The sequence below is a fragment of the Gouania willdenowi genome, chromosome 21 (genome assembly GCF_900634775.1).
Source record: "Gouania willdenowi chromosome 21, fGouWil2.1, whole genome shotgun sequence".
Classification (NCBI taxonomy): domain Eukaryota; kingdom Metazoa; phylum Chordata; class Actinopteri; order Blenniiformes; family Gobiesocidae; genus Gouania; species Gouania willdenowi.
This window is the reverse complement of record NC_041064.1, coordinates 27,788,427-27,811,452: the sequence shown is the minus strand read 5'-3', so window position 1 is coordinate 27,811,452 and position 23,026 is coordinate 27,788,427. Positions and strand designations below refer to the sequence as shown.

Genomic DNA, 23,026 nt, shown 5'->3' with positions numbered 1-23,026 from the left:
TAGCTTTCTCAAGTGTGTGTCTGAGTCTGAACAAATCATTTTTTAATCTTGCCATACAAATTTTGATGGTGTTGACCAAGAAGAATTGTTGGAAATATTTGATATTCACAGCTGCCACAGGCTTCCAACAGCTGTTAACTTTGAGCACATTTTAAGGGAATTGACTCATCAAAAACATATTCAGGAGCCATCTTTTGTAATTGAACAGTGGAGTAATATGCTTGCACCAGTACGATCAGAGTTGAAAGGGATTAGAGCTGCCTATGATGCACTCCAGCCAATCACTCATAAAATTCCTTACTTACCCAAGTGCCCAGAATGCACAGGAGAAACAGATTGTCAAGTATGTGAAAGCTTATTTTCGATAGTCCGACACCCAACATCTCTCTTAATTCCTGCGATTTTGCACATTTGTTCACTGAAAAGACCACCAGTGTCACTTTCACACAACTAGAGGGCTTTCAAAGACGGCCTGTTGCTCATACGTGTGGCTGTTTCTTGGAGTTGCCTGTAAACTATGACAGCTACCCAGAGCCAGTATAATGATGACCAATAAAATTGTAAACTGAGTGAAAGACAAAACATATTCAAAAAAGGTTTAAATCCTTCTTTTCTCTTTTGTTAGTTTAAATCTGAATGGGTTTTATAGACAACATACTACATACATTTATATCTCATAATTATGACATTGTTTCTCATAATTATGACTTTCTTTCTCACAAATATGACTTTTTGTGGTGATTTTTTTTTTTTTATTGGTGGAAACGGGCTTCCATAGTTAGCAGCAGCAAACATTCACTTCAAAGGAAAGAAGTGAATGTTTATTAAAAGATTCTAAAACCGCACTTGCAGAAGAGCATGCAACGCAACGCAGGTTGTATTATGCACACACGTACTAACACTTATTTACATCCGCATCCCGCCACACTGTAGGATCACTAAAATTACCCGTACTCACGCCAGCTAAAACTAGTAAAGATGAGCTATAAACGCAAACGCTGGAGAGAGAATCACTATGACTTTAGCATCCTGTATCATCAACGGGATCAATCAATGTTATAACTAACTTTAGTGCACTTTGTTAGTGACACAACATACGCTGGTGCCTGGCTTTTTTTAGGCCTCTGATTCTCTGATTATATTAATCACATCGTCAAGATACAAGGATAAGTTTAAGTCAAGGAGCTTTAATTTCCAGTATCACTGAAAAATCCAGTATAAGATAAAAGAAAGATCCTTCCTCCTTTGTAGTAGTCCATGTGCCCAGCCCAGTGTTGTGCCAAAGCCGTACATCGGTAGACTGCTGCAGTTCATATTTCATAATTATGACTTTCAACCTCATAATTATGACTTTCTTTCTCATAAGTAGGACTTTACTAACTCAAAATTCTGACTTTCTATCTCATAATTGTGACTTTACTAACTCATAATTATGACTTTCTTTCTCATAATTATGACTTCCCTTGGGGAAATTTAATTTAATTTTTTTTTTTTGTGGCGGAAAACGGGCTTCCATAATATAGCAGGTTAGTTTTACCCTACTGATGATGTGTTGTTGCACAAGTAATTGCAACAACAATTACAAAGGACATTTATGTAGACATTTGCACTGTTTTCTGCAACTCACTTTGCTTCTCTTATCAAGGTCATGATCCTGACTTATACAATGCATGTGTCATTCACTGTGTGTCAACTATGCAAATGTACTGTATTTTCATTGTTTCAATATATTTAATCAAGGCACTGCAATCAATGACTGAAGTTTTGTTTTTAAAAACTTCAGTCATTTTCAAAGGATTATACATATATATTGATGCCTAAATTACGGAGCCCTGGAGGTGACATGGATAAAAAAAAAAAATATCTCGAAGTGCGACTTAATTATCTCGCACTGCGAGTTACTGAGACTGGTTCAGAGTTCATCGCAATGGCGTCATTCACAGTGCTGGATATTCATCCGTTAATTGTTTTTTTTTTTTTACTTTGAAAGCAAGTTAAAATATAAAGATATTAAAGATTTGCTTGCTTTTGTTACTTTACCTTTACTTTAGTTCAAGAGGACACAGTCGTCGTGAAGCATACTCGGAAAAAAATATGTGATATCTTGTCACTTTGTCACTAATCCTGGCAATAACAAACATTGTCAAAAGCTAATTCTAGAAAGAAAGAAAAAAGAGACACCAAAAATATGTGATATTAAAATGGGGTCAGGACCCAAAAAAATTGGGAACCACTGATGCCATTACATCAGTGGTTTTATTAGACATTTCAGAGGACCCCGTTTGAATTCCAGGCGACCACACATGGGGTCATGACCCCAAGGTTGAAAAACACTGCATTTCATTATATGTTTTAAGTGTGCAGAAGTAAGGGGTACATGGCCTCAGGTTAAATGTTTGAAGGGGTAAGGGACTGAGAAAAGTTTGGGATGTTCATCAGAGGCAATCAGCTGTCGGGTGGAAAATACTGTATTGGGATGAAAAAATGTTAATACATTAATGCAGAGACAGATGTTTGTCCCCATGTAAAGCACTTTGTGACCTCTGTCTGTGAAAGGTGCTATATAAATAAACATTACTTGCTTACTTACATCTGTCTCTGCGTGTGCACGGACGTGCATGCACTTCTCCTTGCTATGTGTGTGTCTTACTGCTACAGCAGTAACTCCCATAATCAAGACACTTTTTGGGTCCTAGTGGCAGGTCAGCAGAAAGCAGGGGTTTAGTTACTATTCTTGGGAGAGCTGATCTTGAAGGGAAAGTGGATGTCAAAGGAGCACGGCTAGAGATGTCTTTTCAGTGTTCAATGAAATATACTGTTTATTAAAATACACAATTGTGCCCTCCGTAACACCACTTATCCATGTAAAATAATATAGATCTCTCTCTCTTTCTCTCACACACACCATGGTGACCATCTCCAAACCAGCAAAAGACAACGTTGTAAACAAGATTCTATAGACTTTTATTAAGCATGTATTGCATAATAAAAATGCAATACATGCAACAAGACATTGAGTCTTGTTATAATTTATTATTTTGAGCATTTGTATAATGTCTCTAATCTTTGATAATAATGCAATTGTATTAATTCCAACAGTTTTCTTACTATTTATGTTTTCTGTTTTAATTCATTATTGTTATTACAAATGCGAGCTATCATCAGACAGTTTTTCTGACTGCTTGAATGTTTTTTTGTGCCATTTTTCATCTAATTAAGCTATGTTTTTTACCCAATAAATACCTTTTCTTTTCAAAAAATAAATTGTTTCCTTTTTTTTTTTTTTTTTTTACTACATTTTCCTTTTTTTATTCCACATTTTTGCCCTTTTTCACTATTGTTTGCCACATTTTGCTCATTTAAGCTACATTTTGCTGTTTCCCATTTTTTGCCCACTTTCTTGCCACAACTGACTTTTTTGGCCCATTTTCGTCACTTTTCACTTTTGCAACATTATTGCTGATTTTGGATCATGTTATGCCACCTGTAACTCATATTTGTTACTTTACTTACACTTGAATCATGGCCAGTCACTGACTTTATCACCATCAGCTCCTGATGCTGAGTCAGCTCCTCCTCCTGGCCCAGCAGCAGTGTTAACAATGTTGTTAGTAGCACTGCTGGGGTGCTAACTTTAGTGACTATCTTTTTGGCCCGCTGTTTCTCAGCGCCATCTGAGCATTTTTTCCTCTTGTGTATTTTTTCCTGACTAGGTAAAGTTAAAAAACAAATTTCCCATCCCGCCCGGTTCATATAGTGATTGACAGCTCATGACTGATTCACAGTGACAAAATGTAGCAGACCGAACTGGCCCACTTTAGGGTGACGGCCCACCGGGCATTGCCCGGTATACCAGATGGCCAGTCCATGTCTGTTAAATGGAATGGTAAATGGACTTGATTTATATAGCGCTTTATCACCACACTGAAGCAGTCTCAAAGCGCTTTACATACAGTTGTGTGCAAAAGTCAGGGCACCCCTTTAAAAACAGCATATTTTATATATTTAAAAAGTTATATTCATATTTACTGTCTCTCTGGTATATGGGAAAAAAAGACAATATTGTCAGGAAACATTAATGCATAGTTATATTTTATTTTATAAATTGAACAAAATTACAAAAATGAAAAACATAATTTTGGCATGTGCAAAAGTCGGGGCACCCTACAGCATCAGTACCTTCAGTACTTAGTAACACCCCCTCTGGCAGATATCACAGCTTGTAAACGCTTCTTATAGCCAACAACAAGTCTCTGGATTCTATTATTTGGGATTTTTCCCCATTCTTCCTTGCAAAAGGCTTCCAGTTCTGCAATATTCCTAGGACGTCTTGCATGCACAGCTCTTTTAAGATCTACCCACAGATTTTCGATAATGTTTAAGTCGGGAGACTGTGAAGGCCATTCCAAAACCTTCAGCTTGCGTTTCTTGAAGTAGTCCATGGTGGATTTGGAGGTATGTTTAGGATCATTATCCTGTTGTAGAAGCCATCCTCTTTTCAGCTTTAGCTTTTTTACAGATGCTGTGATATTTGCCTCCAGAATTTGCTGGTATTTAATTTAATCCATTCTTCCCTCCACCCGAGCAATGTTTCCTGTCCCACTGGCTGCAACACAACCCCAAAGCATGATGGATCTACCCCCATATTTAACAGTTGGCAAGGTGTTCTTTTCATGAAATGCTGCTCCTTTTTTTCTCCAAACACACCTTTGCTTATTGTGGCCAAAGAGTTCTATTTTAACTTCATCAGTCCACAGCACTTGTTTCCAAAAGTCATCAGGCTTCTGTAGATGTTCTGTTGCATATTTTTGACGTTGTATTTTATGATGAGATCGTAGATAAGGTTTTTTTCTACAGACTCTTCCATGAAGGTCTTGTTTGTGCAAGTATCGGCGCACAGTGGAAGGGTGCACCACCACTCCTGAGTCTGCTAAATCTTCCTGGAGGTCTTTTGAAGTCAAATGTGGGTTTTGGTTTACCTTTCTGACCAGACTACGAGCTGTTCTCTCCGAGAGTTTCCTTGGTCTTCCAGATCTCTTCTTGACCTCCACAGTTCCCCTCACCTGCCATCTCTTAATTATGCCTCGCACTGTGGAAACTACAAGCTGAAAACGCTTTGCTATCTTCTTGTAGCCCTCCCCGGCATTGTGGGCATCAATTACTTTCATTTTTTCTGTCTTACACAGCTTCTTAGAGGAACCCATGGTTGCTGAGTGTTTGTACAAGGTTTGTGGAGTCGCCGTATTTAAGAAACCCTCAAATTGGCACCAGCTGGCACTCCCTAATGACAATTGTTGACACATGCTTCAGGACCAATGAGCTGGTAGAGGTCTGAGCTTGTAAAAAGAATCTGACACTTTGAAACTCTCAGGGTGCCCCGACTTTTGCACATGCCAAAATTATGTTTTTCATTTTTGTAATTTTGTTCAATTTATAAAATAAAATGTAACTATGCATTAATGTTTCCTGACAATATTGTCTTTTTTTCACATATACCAGAGAGACAGTAAATATGAATATAACTTTTTAAATATATAAAATATGCTGTATTTAAAGGGGTGCCCTGACTTTCGCACACAACTGTATCAACTCATTCACCCAATCACTCTCACATTCACACACCAGTGGGACAGGACTGCCATGCAAGGCGCTAGTCGACCACTGGGAGCAACTTAGGGTTCAGTGTCTTGCCCAAGGACACTTCGACACATAGTCAGGTACTGGGATCGAACCGCCAACCTCTCAATCAGAAGACGACCCACTACCACCTGAGCCACGGTCGCCCTGGCTGCAAGTAAGGACATAATGAATCCAAAGTATTTAAGCATGCAAGCCATTTATTCTAAGAAGTGCTGCTTATCCATCAGGTATCAAACTACTAGGGTTTAAACTTGAGGGCAAGTTCCTCCAGTGTGCTCAGCAGCTTGTCATCCTCCTGTGGAGTTGAACGTGACAAGGCCAGCGGAAGATGAGTGGCCACTGCTTTACGATCTGTAAGACATCAGTGGAGATGTCAGAAAAACACAAAGTTAGACAGTAGGAACTTGATAGTTCTAAATCACTCCTGAATATTTATCTAATATCTATCTAATTTGTCTAATTGAGATAATTTTAAAACTCTTTCTTGTAGCTTTCTTAATGCAAACAAACTTGTGTAAAATTAGAGGCAACACATTTTTGCGTAACAGAAACTTGGAATTTAAGTTATTCATTATACATCACTGGTAATGTGATTCTTTAGTCTAAAGACCCTAAAGAGAAGAATAATGTCAACTCATTTATAGCTTGATCAAGGAGGCAGACGCAGACCATAAAAACACTGGTTTGTTCCCTTTTTACCAACCTGACTAAAATTTACACTCACTTTGAACCAAAGTTTGGAGAACTGTAAAATAACTTTGAATACCACAAATAATCTATAATAACAATGGAAGTAACCAGGGCCGGTCCTAAGAAATTCTGGGCCGGGGAGCAAAACCATTGCGTAGGGCCCATTGTATTACTATAATTAACAATTAACTATCAATTATTGATTTATTATTACTGACAATTGTGAATTTATCAGATGCTATTATCAGAAGAAGTATTATGATGTAACACTTACCACTACTAACACACACATACGTGCTGTAATGATGGCCTTCTGAGGAATGTCCCTTTAAGGGAGCCATGGTAACGGAATGCCAGAGTTGAGTCAGACCTGCTTACTTCCTAATTTGTACTGAGCGAATGGACGGAGCTTTATGTTACTTTTCTGTTACCGTCCCATCTGAAACGACATAGAAGCAGATCTTCCCCTGCTTTCAATAAACGTGCAGTGTGACGGTAACCAGTTGTTTTGAGTCCTGTTTATAACTTCATCGACTCCTCTGGATCTATACAGTACGCACGCACTCACTCATGCACAGTGACACTCTGAAGCCAAACCATTTCCAAATTTAACCCTTATTCATTTTTTTTTTTTTTTTACGAACTAACTCTTCATTCAACTCCGTCTTAATATTTTTGCTGTGAGTGAGTGGAGGAGGGGGGTTTGGTAAGCGTGTGTGTGTTGAGTTTCACTCAGAGGGACATCCACAGTGTCTTCTTGTTCTTCTGTTGCGGCTGCCCGAAAGTTAAACCATGAACCGTGAACCTTTTTAGTATATTCTGCCTTCACGGTCTGAATGTCTAGCGTTGACTCAAGTCTCTCTTGCGCATGGGCAATACTAACTAAAGGTGGAGGGAGGGGCGTGACGACACACATTTTGACACATTTTTGAAAATAACTCGTTATGGAGGGGAAAAAAAACCCTAAGCGCACCATAAAGGGCCTCTTGTACTGAGTGACAAAAAAAATAAAAAATTAATAATAATCAGAATTTTATTTTTTGGGAGGATTGGGGAAGTGCACCCCCCCCCCCCCCGTGCCCGGTGCAATTGTTCCCATTGCCACCCCCGTAGAACCGGCCCTGGAAGTAACTATTGTAGTACGCCATTAAAACCTGTGAAGCTTCATTTTTAAATACATATAACTACTATACATTTAAACTTCTAACAAGTTTAAGTTATAAGTTAAACTTTTAACTTATAAGTTTAACTTTTAACTCATACTTGATGTACATCATTTGTACAGTTTGATACTGACCCTGGAAAAAGAGTCCACTCGGCTGCTTGGCGGCAGCTGCAGACACAGCAAGCCACACCACGGTGTCAGCCCCCATGGCCTCCGTTCTTAGTCTGGTCTGCATCTTGGCGTGGAACGAAGGCATAGATGATTGCACGGCTGCAGAGAAGAAACTTTGTCAGGGCTTAAATCAACATGAGGGGTAACTTAAGACCTTGCTGCCCATTTTGGCTGCCAGGTCTCATTTGAAAAAGAGGATCTTAATCTATAGAAGTAAAATGGGGGGTATTCTGGGCTGTAGTATTTAGAGCTTGTAGTTCTTTTGTCAATAATTAGATTTTGCTGACCCGGGGTGTCGGCCCAGCCGGGGTGCATTGAAGAAAAATGGATCTCTTTGTGATGGGAGGCCCAGCGCTCTGTCAGGATCACCTGTTGCCTCTGAAAACACATTAAAGCAACAGGTTTGTGGCATCACGGCTGCAGTTGCGCACAGCTGCTGTAAATTTGTTGTACTTTATTCTGAGCATAAGCCATGGTGCCGTCAAACGTTCCCTTCTCAAACTGAAGGTCATCCACATTCAGCTTCTGAGTGAGCATTCCACCAGACGATACGGTTATCTAAAAAAAAAAAAAAAAAAAAAAGGTTTTTATATAAATAAACATAATTTAAGAAAATGATGTTTTTTTGAAGTATGTATTTATTTGTAAATACAGTGAGCATTTTAACTCACCACTCTAGGGTCTTCGGCCTTCTTCAGAGCAGGAGTTAGTGCTAAAGTAAGGATGCATGTGCCTAGAAAGAAATGATCGAGAACTTTGAGGTCATCTCAAATCTGATTTGTCAAACCACTGGAAATACACAGTTAACTGTCTTCTGATCAGCTGTCCATTGTCCAGTTCTTAACTACAGTTTACATGTCATATAAATACACCTCATTTACATGTGTCACATTGTAAATTATTCCATTAGATTTCAATTTGGTTAATTAGAATGACTTCACTCCACAGTCTTTTAAAAGAAATCATTGAAACAGAAACTTCAAAGGCTATAATGAAATTTAGACAAGCTATTATTTTTATATTTACCAAAGTCAGGGAGTGGCACAATTTGTTCTCTAGACTTTAATCTGTAAATTTTTTGACTCCTGTCAGTTTTATGAGAAAAATAAAAGGAGACTTGTTGTTGCAAAATTGAGCAAATACTCTCGTCAGTTTCTCTATTGGCCATAACTGAAGCTCTATTTTCTGTCATTTAACAACTTTTCATTGCTAACTAGGTCTGTGTGTACTGCTGTCATTTGTCATTGATGAATTGCTGTTCATGTTCTTAATATTGTATGTTCCTGCTGTCTGACAAGTACAGTGTTGTGGAAAATAATTTCCCCTAAGGTCCAATGTCTGCATTTATAAATGAAGACTGTTCAATCTTTTCAGGTGTTCTGTATCTCAATGTTCTTATTAAAAAAAATAATAATAATTTCTTCAACTAAAGTACAATTATTCATTTTCAAGTTCACCACAATGCCTTTGTTATTCTAAAATTGTAGTTAGTATTTTTTGGTTTGCACTGATTCTGGCTCAATTACAATAATTTGTAATTTTTTAAAAAATATACTAATCCAGCAAACCATTAAAAAATATTTTTGAAAAAGAACTTCTTTACTCCTTTGAAATGGTAATTACAGGCGAGGGCCGCTATACGTTGCTTCAGTAAGAAGTTGCTGTTTCTCAGTACAAAGATCATGAAGTTGACCCGATAATAGAAGATGAGAGGAATTAGAAGTAAAATCCTCTTTTTCTCACCAAGCGTATTTGTTGCAAAGTTCTTCTCCAAACCCTCTTCCGTTAATTCCCTCTGATTAACCATGCAGCCTGCATTGTTGATCTGGCAAGAACCGCAGGCAGACACTCAGTGAGCATGTTTAGGTAAAACAGTCTATAAAACAGCTGCAGAGACTCACCAGCACATTTAAGTCATTGTTCTGCGTGAAGCTCAGCGCAAACTCCCAAACTTGCCTTGCGCTGGACATGTCGACGATGTGGACATGAACGTTCTGGGAACATACATTTCTGATGTCACACAAATAGCAGTATAAATATAAAATGCATGTGAAACAATAACCACTTTTATTTAATTCAGCTAGGCTGTGATCAGAGACTTTGAAAAGTTTTGGTTCTAAAAATTCAACCAGAAGCCCCAGCGACCACAGGCCTAGAGGCAGCCACTGCCCCCCTACACACACCCGAGAAAGCCCCAAGGAGCCAAGGAATATTGACATTGCACTATTTTTATGATTTGTAGTTTTATTTTATTTTCAAATAAACACCATAAAAACACTTATACTTAAATTAACATATTTACTTGAGCTGGAAACTTAATTCATTGAAGGTCTAATAAATAAGGTGACCATTTACGATTGTAATCCTTGGTTCTATTCGACAACCTGTAGGAAAATCTTTCTAATGCTGTGAGTTGACCAAGAGAAGTTTGCCAGTGAATAACAGAAGGGGCTGAAGGGGATTTCCACTCACTAGACCGTAATTTTCTCCATAGCATAATAGTAGTTTGTGCCCATTATGAATGATAAATATTCAGCATCGAGAGATCCCCGAGAATACTACAGAAGGGGATGTAAAACCAAGAACCTTCTCTACTGTTCTCTTCTATTCTGGACGAATAACCAAAATTCTTGCTCTTTCGGGCATTCCCAGAACATGTGAACAAGTGTTCTCATGGCATTTCCAGCAAGCGTCTCAGGGTTAGGGATGGGAATCGAAAAGCAGTTATTTCTTAGAACGGGTTCCCAGTAATCCAATTCCTAGGAATCATTTGTTTGCTTTGCCTAACGATTCCACTCGGTTCCTCTTTCGTCACAAATACGTAACGATACACTCCCCCAGGTCCTGTTATTGTGTTTATGCTAGCACCAAGTGAAGCTCCTTCCACCATATAGTTGTTTGCTGTCCACCGCGGAGAATCCACCTCTCTGTTGCTACGCTACTCACTTCCGGGTTCTGTACACTTGCGCTAAAGTTGCATCTTGCACAGACTTTTCCTCCGATAACAACAAACTTCTACAAGAGCACACACCTCATCGCCAGTTTGTCCTCATAACAAATAATCAGACATGGGAGAAGGTACTGATCATTGTCTTTAGTTTGCTCTTTCACACTACACACACACACGCGGCTGATGACGTCACATGTAACAACTGGGACAGCGTCTCTTAAGGTCCATTTATAGAAATGTAAACAAAGGCTAAACTAAAGCTTTACCAATTAAATACATAGCTGTACTTTTGGTTAATATGTTTTTTTTACAGAATAATTATTTGTTTAATGTCTGAATTAGTTTTGGATCAAGTTGTTTAAGTTCACAAGGAGTACTGTAAATATTCTCAACTGTTTGTAGCCAAAATGTGTCATATATTGTACTAATACTAATAATAATAATAAATCATTTTATATAGCGCTTTTGTATATATTATTATCCAGTGAAAGCAATCTATACCTGATGGATTAAAAGAGAGCTGCAGGAAATTATAGAAACAAAGATGATATAATAGAGAGTTAAAGCAAACAAATCCATTTGTCTCAGGACCCTGCGAGAATGGATGAAATATCCACGGTTGCCGACATGTGTCTCCACAACCAACGCTGCTCCATGCAGGCTATGGGAAAGGTAATGAGCAACATGGTTGTGCAAGAGCGAGCCCGTTGGCTCGACCTTGCTAAACTGTCTGACGCAGAAAAGAGCGACATCCTGGATGCCCCCGTTGTTCCCCAGGGGATTTTCGGCTCCGCTTTGTCCTCCATGCAGCGGCGCTGCGAGGAGAAAAAGCGAAACAATGAGGCTCCCCGTTGTATGGTTGGGCCGCCTCGGGCAGTGCGGGTGGCCTCCGAAAGGGGGCGCCATCATGCCACTTTGGGGCTCTTTGGTTGCTTATGGTCTACCTTCTGGAGAGGGCGCCATTGGCACCTCTCTCAGTTGGTACACCAGAGTGCTTGACCTCTCTCTCCCTGAAGATGGCGAGATGGAGAGCGCTCGTGGTTAACGAATCAAATTAACTTAATTTGGTTCGTTAACCAAATTACGCTGCGCCTGCGCGACTTGCGGCGATGATGCGCTGGTGATGACATAATCCAAGATGGCGGCGGCCCGGACTCCAGCCGAGACTATTTTAATAAGAGCCTTAAAAGACATGGATATAATGAAAAGAGCGGATGGAATGAAGCATAAACAAGCAGACTTTCACACAGACCTATTAAACACACACGGACGGCTGTCACTCGGACCCGAAGTCTGAGTAAATGCATTTTACCAGTTGTTAAAACTACGATCTTTACCAGGGAGCAACTATTTATTCCTGGTGATTGTTTTACCGGTGATTAGCTCCTATCTCTCTTACGCTCCGCGGTCCAAACTGAAACCATAGCCTGACAAACAGACAGACAGACACGGCAGTGAGCGGTAAGTGGCAGAGGTCTGACTTTGTAAAATCAACTTTTCAAATATTTGAAAAGTTGTTAATTATTATTATTATTTATTTATTTATTTTTTCATTGGTTTATTTGAAAGGGGACAGTGCAATTTGGTTAAAAAAAAGCCAGAGTTAGCCAGAAGGCTATTTTTCATCTGTAGTCCCCTGGCCAAGATGTAAAAAGGCATTAAAATACAAGCATGAGAATACATGTACAAGTCAATAACAACAATAACAGTACCTGTTACAATATTAAAACACACAAAAAACACGTGTTCAAAAGGCTACATTATCTAATACAATACAATGCAGCGCAGCATGCTCGACTTTTAATGTTGGCAGACATACTGTACATGTTAATAAGACAAATTTTCAATTTTTTTGTAAAGGCCTTGTAAGTGGTTAGCTGTTTAACCTCCTCAGGTATTGAGTTCCACTCAGCAGCGCCCCTAACTGACCAGGCTGAGCGACTGAAAGCACTCGTGCGCAGACACAATCGCCTCTTACAGAGCCTCGAGTGACGCGCTCAGAGCTGTTTCTTTGGCTGACGAACTCTGCCAGAGGAGCTGGGGCCAAATCATGTGTTACTTTGTATATGAGACTCAGATCTGCAAATCTATGGAGGCTGTCCCAATTTAAAAGGTGGTACTTTTTTAGGATTTCACAGTGATGATAGTGCCTTGGTTTTCTATCCAAGACGTTAATGGCTTGTTTGTATAATGTTTCCAAAGGTCCTTTTGCACTCTGACTTGCCTGAGACCAACTTGTTAGGCAGTAGTTAAAGTGGCTGAAAATCATGGAACCTAGAAAACTTATTGCAGCTTTGGTTGACATTTCATTTTGGATTGAGCGGAAATTTGCTAGATTAAACTTGATATTTTTACATAATTTGTCAATATGGGCTTTAAAGGAGAAAGTGACCACTGGAAATTGAAAGATTAATGATAGAAGCAACGGGAGTAGCCAGAGCGGATCCCAAATCTTTGAGCATGTTCGTGTCCATTCCAAATACATCCCTGGCCTTAGATGGTTTGAGGGTTTTAATTATGTTAATGACTTTGGTCTCAGTGATGTTTGATATGAAAAAAGACTGTGTTGCAGACAATGAGTATTCTTTTTTTTGTTTTACTGTAAAGTTCCCAGAGATTTCTGCTACAGAATCAATAAAGTAGTTGTTAAAGGCATCAGCTATTACCTTGGGTTCTGCTGAAATGTCTCCATTTAGTTCAATTTGCATTTGTTTTGTCTTATTTCTGAGGGAGTCACCTGTCAGTTTTTTTTATATAATGCCAGGTTATTTTAGAATTTCCACGTGCACTATTCAAAGCAGTGATGAAAAAGTCAGCTTTAGATTTTCTTATTTCTTTCACTACTCTATTTCTTAGAGATAAATTGATGTCTGTTATATCCTGATTTTACAGCCAACTTCAAGGAATTATCTCGTTCTTTCATCAGTTTCAGAATAGATTGATTTACCCAGGGAAGACCATTTTTTTTTAGCCCTTAATTTAATTTTCCGTGTAAATTGTGTAATAATTTGCTGTATTTTGTTGGAGAATTGAGAACAATCCTTGTCCAAGTCTATGCCAGAGAGTAATTCATCCCAATTTACATCATTGATTGAGTCCATGAAGGTTTGTTGTTCCTGCTTTGGTATTCTAAAGGATTCTGTGGCTGGCAAAGATTTAAAACGCTTTTTATTTAATTTTCTGGTGACCATGATGAGATTGTGGTCAGACAATCCAGTAAGCATATTGTAAGATTTCAAAATCCTTTCTGGCCTGTTTGTAAAAGCTATGTCAATTTGAGTGCTCGTAGAGTTTGTAATTCTCGTGGGGCCTTTAATCACCTGAGCCATATCCATTTTATCCATAACCTTTTTCAAGTTTTTCCTGATTTGTTTGACTTCCCAATTAACATTTAGGTCACCCAATATTATAAGTTCTTTTGCAAGGTTGAGTTGTTTTAATAAAATGTCTAGCTTTTCATAAAAATCTGCATTGGAAGAAGGAGGTCTATACAAAACCACAAGAGTGAAGGACATTTGCTGTGACAAAGTTACATTTAAACCAAGAAATTCCAAATCATTCTCATCTGCAACATGAATTTCATTACAGATAAAAGTGTCCTTGGCATGACCCCCCTCCCTTTGAACCCTGTCTGTCTTTACGAAACATTTTATAACCGGGTATAGATATTATTGCGGAGGGTGTGGTTTCATGAAGCCAGGTCTCAGAAAGGCATAGAAAGTCAATATTAGTCAGTAAGTAGGTGGCGGACTTGATCACTTTTTGACTTGATACTTCATATATTCAAATGTGGTTTAATTAAAAAAAAAAACAGAGCAGGAAGGGAATTTTGTGCATTGGACACAAAAAATAAAATGTCATCTGCATACAACATTTAATTATCCCAGCTATGCCCTATTGAGATGCCGGGGAATTTTTTTTCTTTTCAAATGGCAACTGCCAATGGTTCGAGAGCAAGGACGTACAGAAGAGATGACAATAGGTCTCCCTGTCTGGTGCCTCTCCCCAATTCAAAAGGTGGGCCAATCATACCATTTGTGAGAACAGAAGCTTTTGGGTGTGTATATATAATATGATTGATTGATTTATTGATTGATTGAGATTGATATAAATCAAATTGATGAAATTGCTGCCAAATCCCAACGCTACTTGTGAAAAGTTATGTTTTTTTTTTTGTTGTGCTTTTTAGGAGGTCAAAAAGAAGTTGCATAAACTGACACAATATTCTAGTAGAGATTAGAAGCAAAATGTGCACTGCCTCTGGTACAATACTGAATTGCAGCTTCTTATTTTACATTAAAATGTTAGATATATTTTCTTTGCATAATGTTGAATCACATTGTATCGCATTGTATAGAATTGAATCACCATCAAATCAATCGCATCGTATTGCCAGGGGATTCAATGTACTGTATCTCTAATGTATTGTATCGCTGGTAGTAAGTATATCGAGGCGTGTAACGATTTGTTGCCAGTGATGGAAATTCACATGCTTAATTATTACAATTATAAAGATTTCATTAATGTAGTGAAAGTAAAAAAAAAAGTGTGGATACTCTAAATGACTACTAAGTAGAGCACTTAAGTAAATTTACTTTGTTACTGTCCACCATTGCGTGAATCTTCTTGTTGTGAGGCAGATGTGCTAACCACTACAACACCATGCATCATAGTTTGTCAGTGGGGAGTTTCGCCCTCTCTGCTCCTAGTTGCCCTTTGGCATACTACCCCGAGAGTTATGACTGGTGAGAGGTACATGGGTACTAAGATTAGGTCATGATTTTAGTTGTTGGGCTGGTAGCATTTGGATTTGATGGCAAGTAGTGGTGTCATTGAATGTGGTCCATTTCTCCCATCTTCAATTAAGCCTCAAGTGAAAAGTCAACTTTTACATGCAATATATTTCCTCTATAATGTCCAACCATTGCTGTTGTTGAAGATCATCACTTTACCCAGTTTATTGTGACCTTTAACGGGCAATGATTAATATTTTTAATAACATCAGAAATCAAACCTAAGTACATAGTCCAGGGATTTTAATATCACACACTGTTCCAAAACCTTTGCATTTTTGTGCAAAATCAAAAGATATGTGAGCGGTTGTCATTCATATGGTCACATCTTCTCCAGCATTGCTGCTGTGTTCCTAACTGTTTACTTTTTATATTTGGTGTGATAAAAAAAATAAATAAATAATACGTTTTTTCCAGCCTAATTCTCGCCAGCTTTTAGAACTAATAGACGTTTGTTGTGTTTTACACATAGAATGCCACTCACTTTTAGACACATTAATGTTCAACTCTGATTCCCATTTCTGTCTGACATACAATAAGTTCACACCATTGCATTTTTGTAGACCCTGATATTTGTAGGGAGGTTTAGCACAAAAAACAGGCTTTGACTTCAAACTCATGATGCAAAGGTCACCTTTGGGAAGAAAGTACATTAGTGTCAAACAAATAAATGTATCCTAAGACACAAGTGATATTACACTTTGTATCGGAAATAGACTGTTAGAGATGACAAATTTTATGTCAAAATGTATATTTTGGGAGACAATAGATCCAATCAAATAAAAGCAGAGATCAGTTTACATATGTCATTCCACAATTTGTTGGAAAAGGGGCAGGACCAATGTTCACTAGTTAGTTGACTTCATCATCTAATATGTTTTTACTTTTCTAAATGCTTGCTCATCCATAGCACACAACTTTATTTCTTATACTTCAGATTATTTCTAATGGAATAGAATGTGATTGGAGATTATATTTCCTACGTCATTCTGCCCAAAAGATTGAAAAAACATTAAGTCCTTCCTCATCATTCAAACTGAGAAACAATCCTAACACAAAGAAGCTGTAGAAAATATCCAGGAGCAGAAGACATTAGAGGATCTTCCTGCGCTTACAGTGGACATCAGTAGTGCTAGTTAGGATGTTGGGCAGTGGTGTCCTAATGGCTAAGGAAGCATGCTTGTAACCGGAGGGTCATCAATTCAAATCCACTATGGGCCATTGAGCAAGTACTGCTTCCGGGTCATTATTGCATTTTGTAATTCACTCATCTTTCTCTGTATTTGCAATTGTGGTCATTACACCATATTAAGATTAGTTTAGGACACACCTACATAAAGTATAATACTTCCATACAATAATATGGGTACGCTGATGTTTGTATGATCATGTATGCAAAATTGTATCCTAAGAATATTCTATTTATAAATAGCGAAAAAGGTTTTTTAGAAATATATATAGTCTATTTTTGCATATATGTAGTGTATATATATTTTTTGTATATATTTATATATAGTGTATGAAGTTAGTACACAGGGCGACTGTAAATATATGCGAGACAAATGTCCTTCCGCCTATGCTGACGTGTCATGTGACCACCCTGTTTAATAATGTACACTATAAAAACAGGTGTGCCGGTAAGCTGCAACTCATGTCTGATGAAGGGCGGTCAGTCTGAAACATCACATCTTTTGGTGCATGTTAAAAACTGAAATTGGCAGCTAACTACGCAGTTGTGCGGACCGTCTTTTCTTCTTTGCATTATTGCAAAAGAGTAATGACTTACCTGGTTAACTATAGTTAAAATAAATGTAGTTTGTCTGATGACTCAAAATCCTGTGTTGTGGCACAAAAGCTGCAGAAATGCTATTAAAAAACAAAAAGTTGAGAAAGCAAGGAAAACAAAAAGGATGTAGAGTCTGTAAGCCCAGTAAAAACACAGCATGAGTGAGAAGTCCACTACATTGGCTTTACCCACACCCTCAATGTTATCATGTGAACCATTCAATAAACATTATCTTCTGTGGGTGAAGTGGGCAACAAAAAACAACTGAGGAGGGCTGCCACCTTTGGCTTGGATAGAAATGTAAAAAGATGTGCTCAGGTGGTGGGTGACAGGCATCTATTGGCAGAACTATAGCTAATGGCCACATGATCGCTATTAATGCTGTTTAACATTGTGCATGCCTGACAAGGCTCTATAAAAAAAACAGAAACTGTTGGATGTGACTCAACTGAATGTAATGCAACTCAAGTCAACAGAGCACCCAATAAGTTGATTGAATACATCATTACTGGCAATGTCTGACTTGACAGCTGCATATGTCAAGCACATTGCTGATTTATCCAAACAAAAAATGCAACACCACATGTCTTTTGGAGGATATTGAACACAAGATTCCTGACAACCATTTTTTGACCTGCTTGTTCCTTTACAGGGTGGCGGGGGTCTGCTGTCTGCTGATGACTCATCTTCAAAGAAGATAAAATCCTCCGGCATTAATATCTCCCCATGACAGGTTACAGGCTGCTTCTCAACTTTTTTGAAGATGATTCAATTTGTTCTACGCTGAGATCATTCAAAATTCTGAAACATACTCGGGCGTACATCACTACTGTGGAATCTGCGCGATGTGCGCCGAGCCAATTATCTGCAAAGCATTTTACTGCCGCTCGAAAGTTGTGCACGTACATAGTGTCACAAAAAACACTGCTCGGAATGTATCGACCCGCATTAAATGTAGCACCAACCTGTATTTGAAGTGGAGATGGGGCGAATGCAGCTGGCATTCCCTCAATATATACACTCCTTTTGACTACGACGTGAAATGCCTAGAGACGGAGTGTAATGTTCCCAGTGAGGTAAGTCTTATAGAATAGAAAAGAATCAACTTTACTGGCCAAGTTATGCAAGTTATACACACGAGGAATTTGACTTGGTGAACTGTGCTCTCTCCAATAGTGTAAACATTAAATAATAACAATTAACTAGAATAAAATATAAATATAAACAGTAGTTAGACAAACATGTGCAAAACTAAATAAAATAATATAACAAGATAAGATAATAATACTAGTAATAACAATAATAATAAGATAATAGTGCAGTGATGAGTAATGCAGGTGAACATTTAAATTAAATAGTATGTACATGAACATTCTCAGTGACAGATTGATCCAGGGTTGTTATGTTTAGTTCCAGGGTTATTTCACAGAAACAGGTCTGACACTCTTTGACTGTTTAGCGTTGATCAGAGTGACAGCCTGGGGGAAGAAACTGTTTTTATGGCGGGTAGTTTTGGCGTACAGTGATCTGTAGCGTCTGCCGGAGGGGAGGAGTTTGAATAGATTGTGTGCAAGGTGTGAGGGGTCTGCAGTGATGTTACCTGCCCGTTTCCTGATCCTGGACAAGTATAAGTCTTGGATGGAGGGAAGATCGACACCAATGATCTTTTCTGCAGTCCTGATTATATATGATACTAAGTGACCCCTCATACAGCTTGCAGACTTACCAGTCGTTGTAAATATTGTAATATTAAACGGTTGATGTATAGCAGGGGTGTCCAATTCCGGTCCTCGAGGGCCACTATCCAGCATGTTTTAGATGTTTCCCTCTTCCAACACACCTGATTCAAATGATCAACTCCTCATCCAGCACTGCAGAAGCCTGATAACGATCCTAATCATTTGAATAGTTGTTTTTACGGGTACTTGTACTTTTGATAATTTTTCTAAATCGGTAATTTTACTAAGTACATTTTAAAAGAAATAAAGTACAATACATTTCAACGCCTAACTGTTAAGTAAATTTTTATTTTTAATCAATCAATGGACCATGTTAGACTACAAAAAATGAAATGAAAAGACAGCAAGCAAATACATCAAATCGTAGCCAACCAATCAGATGAAACGTAATGCGTGCGGGGGATGAAAGTAACTAACTTTGAGTGCTATTTAATTGTGCTACCTTTTTACTTGTACTGAATATTTTATGTATGACTTACTTGTACTTGAGTATAATTTCAATCAAGCAACAGTATTATTACTTGAGTAGGATATACAGTATCAGTACTCTTTCTACCTCTGTGCATGATGCATTGACTACAGTGTAGGAGATGGGTAAAACAGGAGAAATGTATACAAACTGAAAATACACTGTCAACAGACCATTTTAATTTACTGCAAAAAGCAGTGGCAAAACTTTAACATGAAATGACAACAACAAAAGCAAACTTGCATATGTAGCCTTTCATTTACTATGTTTTCACCATTATGCTGCTGCATGTTCAATCTGCCCCTTCTAATGGTGGCAGTTTGCCACAGCACAAGACCTTCAGGGAAAGAAAAGAAGTTTTGCAGATTGTTCCGAACAGCACACTGTTCAGCAATCCTGGTAGCTCTGGATCTTCTGGTCGCAGGGACAAAGAGGTCGTCTGCTCCAGCTGTCTTTCTCCATTCACCTGCAGGGATAGGAAATGAGAACAGGAATTCTATTTAGAATCTTATAATACTTTAACCAATTACACCATAGAAGTTGAGCCATATACTAATTTTACTATGTGTGTGCGCTAACCTGGCACAATATCTCTTGATGGCGAAATGGTATCAGCTTAGTTTGGTGGGATGTACTGCCGATGGTGGTGTTTGTTCCAGGCACATCCTGAGGTGGTGGTTTGTCCAGTGTGCCATTCGTGAGTTTGTGACCAAACTCACTGTCGTGGAAGACACCACCATCACTCTGGCGTCCATAGGCTCCCACATGAAGACTAGGGAGTGATACCTCTTATAGGTGAAGAAATCACTCCCAGATCTTGGAGGGCAACGTACTCAGAAGTTTCCCATCCAAGGAACCTGGTAGATGAGATTAGACAGAATTGTTAGCAAGTGATGGATGGAAAAAAAAAGTTGGTTAATGATAGATAGGTATACATAGTTATAACTAGATAAATATGTACATGTGACTCAGATTGTCATATTTCAACATGTTATGATCTATTGTGCAGCTGATTCACTTTTGTCATGGTCGGTTTGACCTTTATTTACACAATTGTCATAAAGAAAACAACTGCTGATTCTTCCTCACACATTTCTAAGCACAAGGGGATAAATAACAGGTTATTCATAACAAATTTGTTGTGATGAATAATTTTCATTCAGTAGGATATAAGGGAAACCGAACGTGAGTAAAATACTTTCCAGTACTCACCTCGGAAACTATTGCAGACACAGTTGATGTGCCCAGTCGATAACTGGCTGCAACACATTGCTCGGAGCAGCCGGTTGCCAAAACTCTGAGAGCGACTACCGTCCTCTGTTCAGCATTGATGGGTGAGCGGTGAGTGCCATGATGGAGAAGGAGTGGAGCTATGTGCCCAACTAGATCATCAAACTTCTCTCGCGTCATTCGGAAGTACAGAAAGTGTTTCTCCTCGTACATACTTTGCATGTCCTTCACTTTTGTAAAGCAAGCAACAACAGCAGCTCCTCTTCCTCGTTGTCAGTGTAGGCCGCCATGACTGAAAATGTAAACGGCACGCAAAAAATTGTGGGAACTGGATTGTGGGGAAAGGATTCTGGGAAATGTAGGATTTTAAGGAAATTTCTCTCTCTACGCTACCTTTGGACGTAAATGGTTGTCATCTTGGGGAACTGACTGCGTATGCGTAAACACATAAAAACACGTAATGGGAACAGAGGCAGAGCAGCAACGTGCATTTGGGAGGGGCGTGGCCTCCCTCTGCCTTACAGCGGAGTGAGACTGTGCAGCTGTTCCAGGAAATAGCGCTATTTAGTAATTTGGGCTATGAAATGCACAAAATGTGGACACTTTCAAACTTTATAAGTACTGTAGGCTATTGGAAATGGGAAAAAAAAAAATTACAATTATATTATAATTAAAACAACTAATCAAAATATCAATTCACCCTTGGGTAGGCACTGCCCACCTTGCCTACCCTGATGGCACGTCACTGTCTACTCACTTTAAAAATAATCAATTCTTCCCCACCCTTTCTATTTCCTGCCTTGAGTCTCTCCTCCCTGCTCCCTTCCCCCTCTCCCACCAACCCCTCACCTAGATGTACCACTGCTCTCCCTTTTTATATCCTCCCTATAATAAAATGTTTCTTACCCTTTCTTAGGGAGGGCTGGTGATGGCCACAATCAAGCAATAAAATAAATTAATTTATTTCATTGCAATAACTAAACATGCATTCCTGTCTCATAATGATTGCACTTCTTGTAGTGTTGATCTTTGACAGCATGTGCAGACAAGTGAAGGGAAAAAGGAGAAGTCAGAACAATCCATGTCAGTACAACTTATATATACCTTTTAATTGTATCTTACTCATTATTTTAAATTACATTTTTGACATCGTTTTTTGTTTAATTAAGGGTTTTTTTTTTTAATTTATTAGTATTTATTTTGTTTCATCACATGAGTTAAAACCTAAAATTTTCTGAAAAAAATGATTAATATTTCTAAAAAATGGAATTAAAAAAAAATTGTAGAAACATGGAATTTGGAACAAAATAAAACGGAATTTGGAAAAAAATAAAACATGCATTTAAATGTATAAAATATTCTTTAAAAATTGTAAATCAAATTGCAATTGCAATATCGGTCAGAAAAATCGCAATTTTTTGTCAAAATTGTGCAGCCCTATCGCACACCAAGCAGCAACCATGTTTAAACTCTCAGGTCAGTTTGATCCTGATCTGCAGAGATATGAGGAACACACACACAGACAGATATTTTTTGCTTTTATGAAGAGATTAATAAAAGTATTGTTACTAGGCTGTTTCTGTACCTGTGTTGCCTTACACAGTGTTCCTGACTTGATTAGAATTATTGCACTTTAGCTAAATAATCTGTATCTGTTCTGTAGTATTAAGTTTCATCAATTTAAAAGTATGACAATACATACTGTCAAAATAGTGAACAGAATTTCTCAATGATCATCATTCTTGTTATTGTTAGCTTTGCTGCAAACTGTGTGCCTTCCTGTAAAACCGTGAGCTTTCCCACAATTAGGGATGGGAATTGATAAGATTATAGCGATTGATTCCATTATCGATACTGCTTATCAATTCGATTCTTTACCAATTCTCATTGGGTGAAAGAATAAAATAATACAGATTTGTTTGCTTTAACTCTATTATATTATCTTTGTCTCTTGAACTTCCTCCAGAGATATCAGCTCTCTTTTAATCCACCAGGTATAGATTGTTTTCACTAGATAATAATATATACAAAAGCGATATATAAAATTGATTCATTATCATCATCATTATTATTATTACATATGACATTTTGGCCACAAACATTTGAGAATATTTACAGGGTTCCTTTTGAACTTGAACAACTTGATCCAAAACTAATTCAGACATAAAACAAATAATTATTCTATAAAAAAAGAACATATTCACCAAAAGTACAGCTGCACTCGTTACAGTATGTATTTGAACGATAAACCTTTAGTTTAGCCTTTGTTTACATTTCTATAAATGGACCTTCAGAAACGCTGTCCCCGTTGTTTCATGTGACGTCATCAGCCGTGTGTGTGAACGCGTGAAAGAGCAAACTAAGAACAATGATCGTACCAGTCCGCCTCTTGT

The 23,026-nt window shown here is 38.2% G+C and overlaps 1 protein-coding gene and 1 long non-coding RNA gene across 2 annotated transcripts in view; both read right to left on the bottom strand.

Annotated features, from left to right (window-relative positions):
• Positions 1–5,817: 5,817 nt before the first annotated feature.
• Positions 5,818–23,026, bottom strand: part of dhrs12 (dehydrogenase/reductase (SDR family) member 12) — a 53,361-nt gene continuing 36,152 nt past the window's right edge. Inside the window, exons 4-10 of the mRNA XM_028435320.1 lie at positions 9,568–9,660; positions 9,410–9,491; positions 8,338–8,399; positions 8,120–8,224; positions 7,954–8,044; positions 7,628–7,765; positions 5,818–5,991 (exon numbers count right to left, since the gene is read on the bottom strand). Coding sequence (XP_028291121.1) covers positions 5,879–5,991; positions 7,628–7,765; positions 7,954–8,044; positions 8,120–8,224; positions 8,338–8,399; positions 9,410–9,491; positions 9,568–9,660 — 684 coding nt within the window. The 3' untranslated portion in view covers positions 5,818–5,878. The remainder of the gene's footprint in view (positions 5,992–7,627; positions 7,766–7,953; positions 8,045–8,119; positions 8,225–8,337; positions 8,400–9,409; positions 9,492–9,567; positions 9,661–23,026) is intronic.
• LOC114454691 (uncharacterized) lies at positions 19,561–21,144 on the bottom strand. The gene is made up of 3 exons (XR_003672580.1): positions 20,616–21,144; positions 19,983–20,260; positions 19,561–19,869 (listed from the first exon to the last, which is right to left on the bottom strand). It is a non-coding gene; the product is annotated as an uncharacterized LOC114454691 (long non-coding RNA).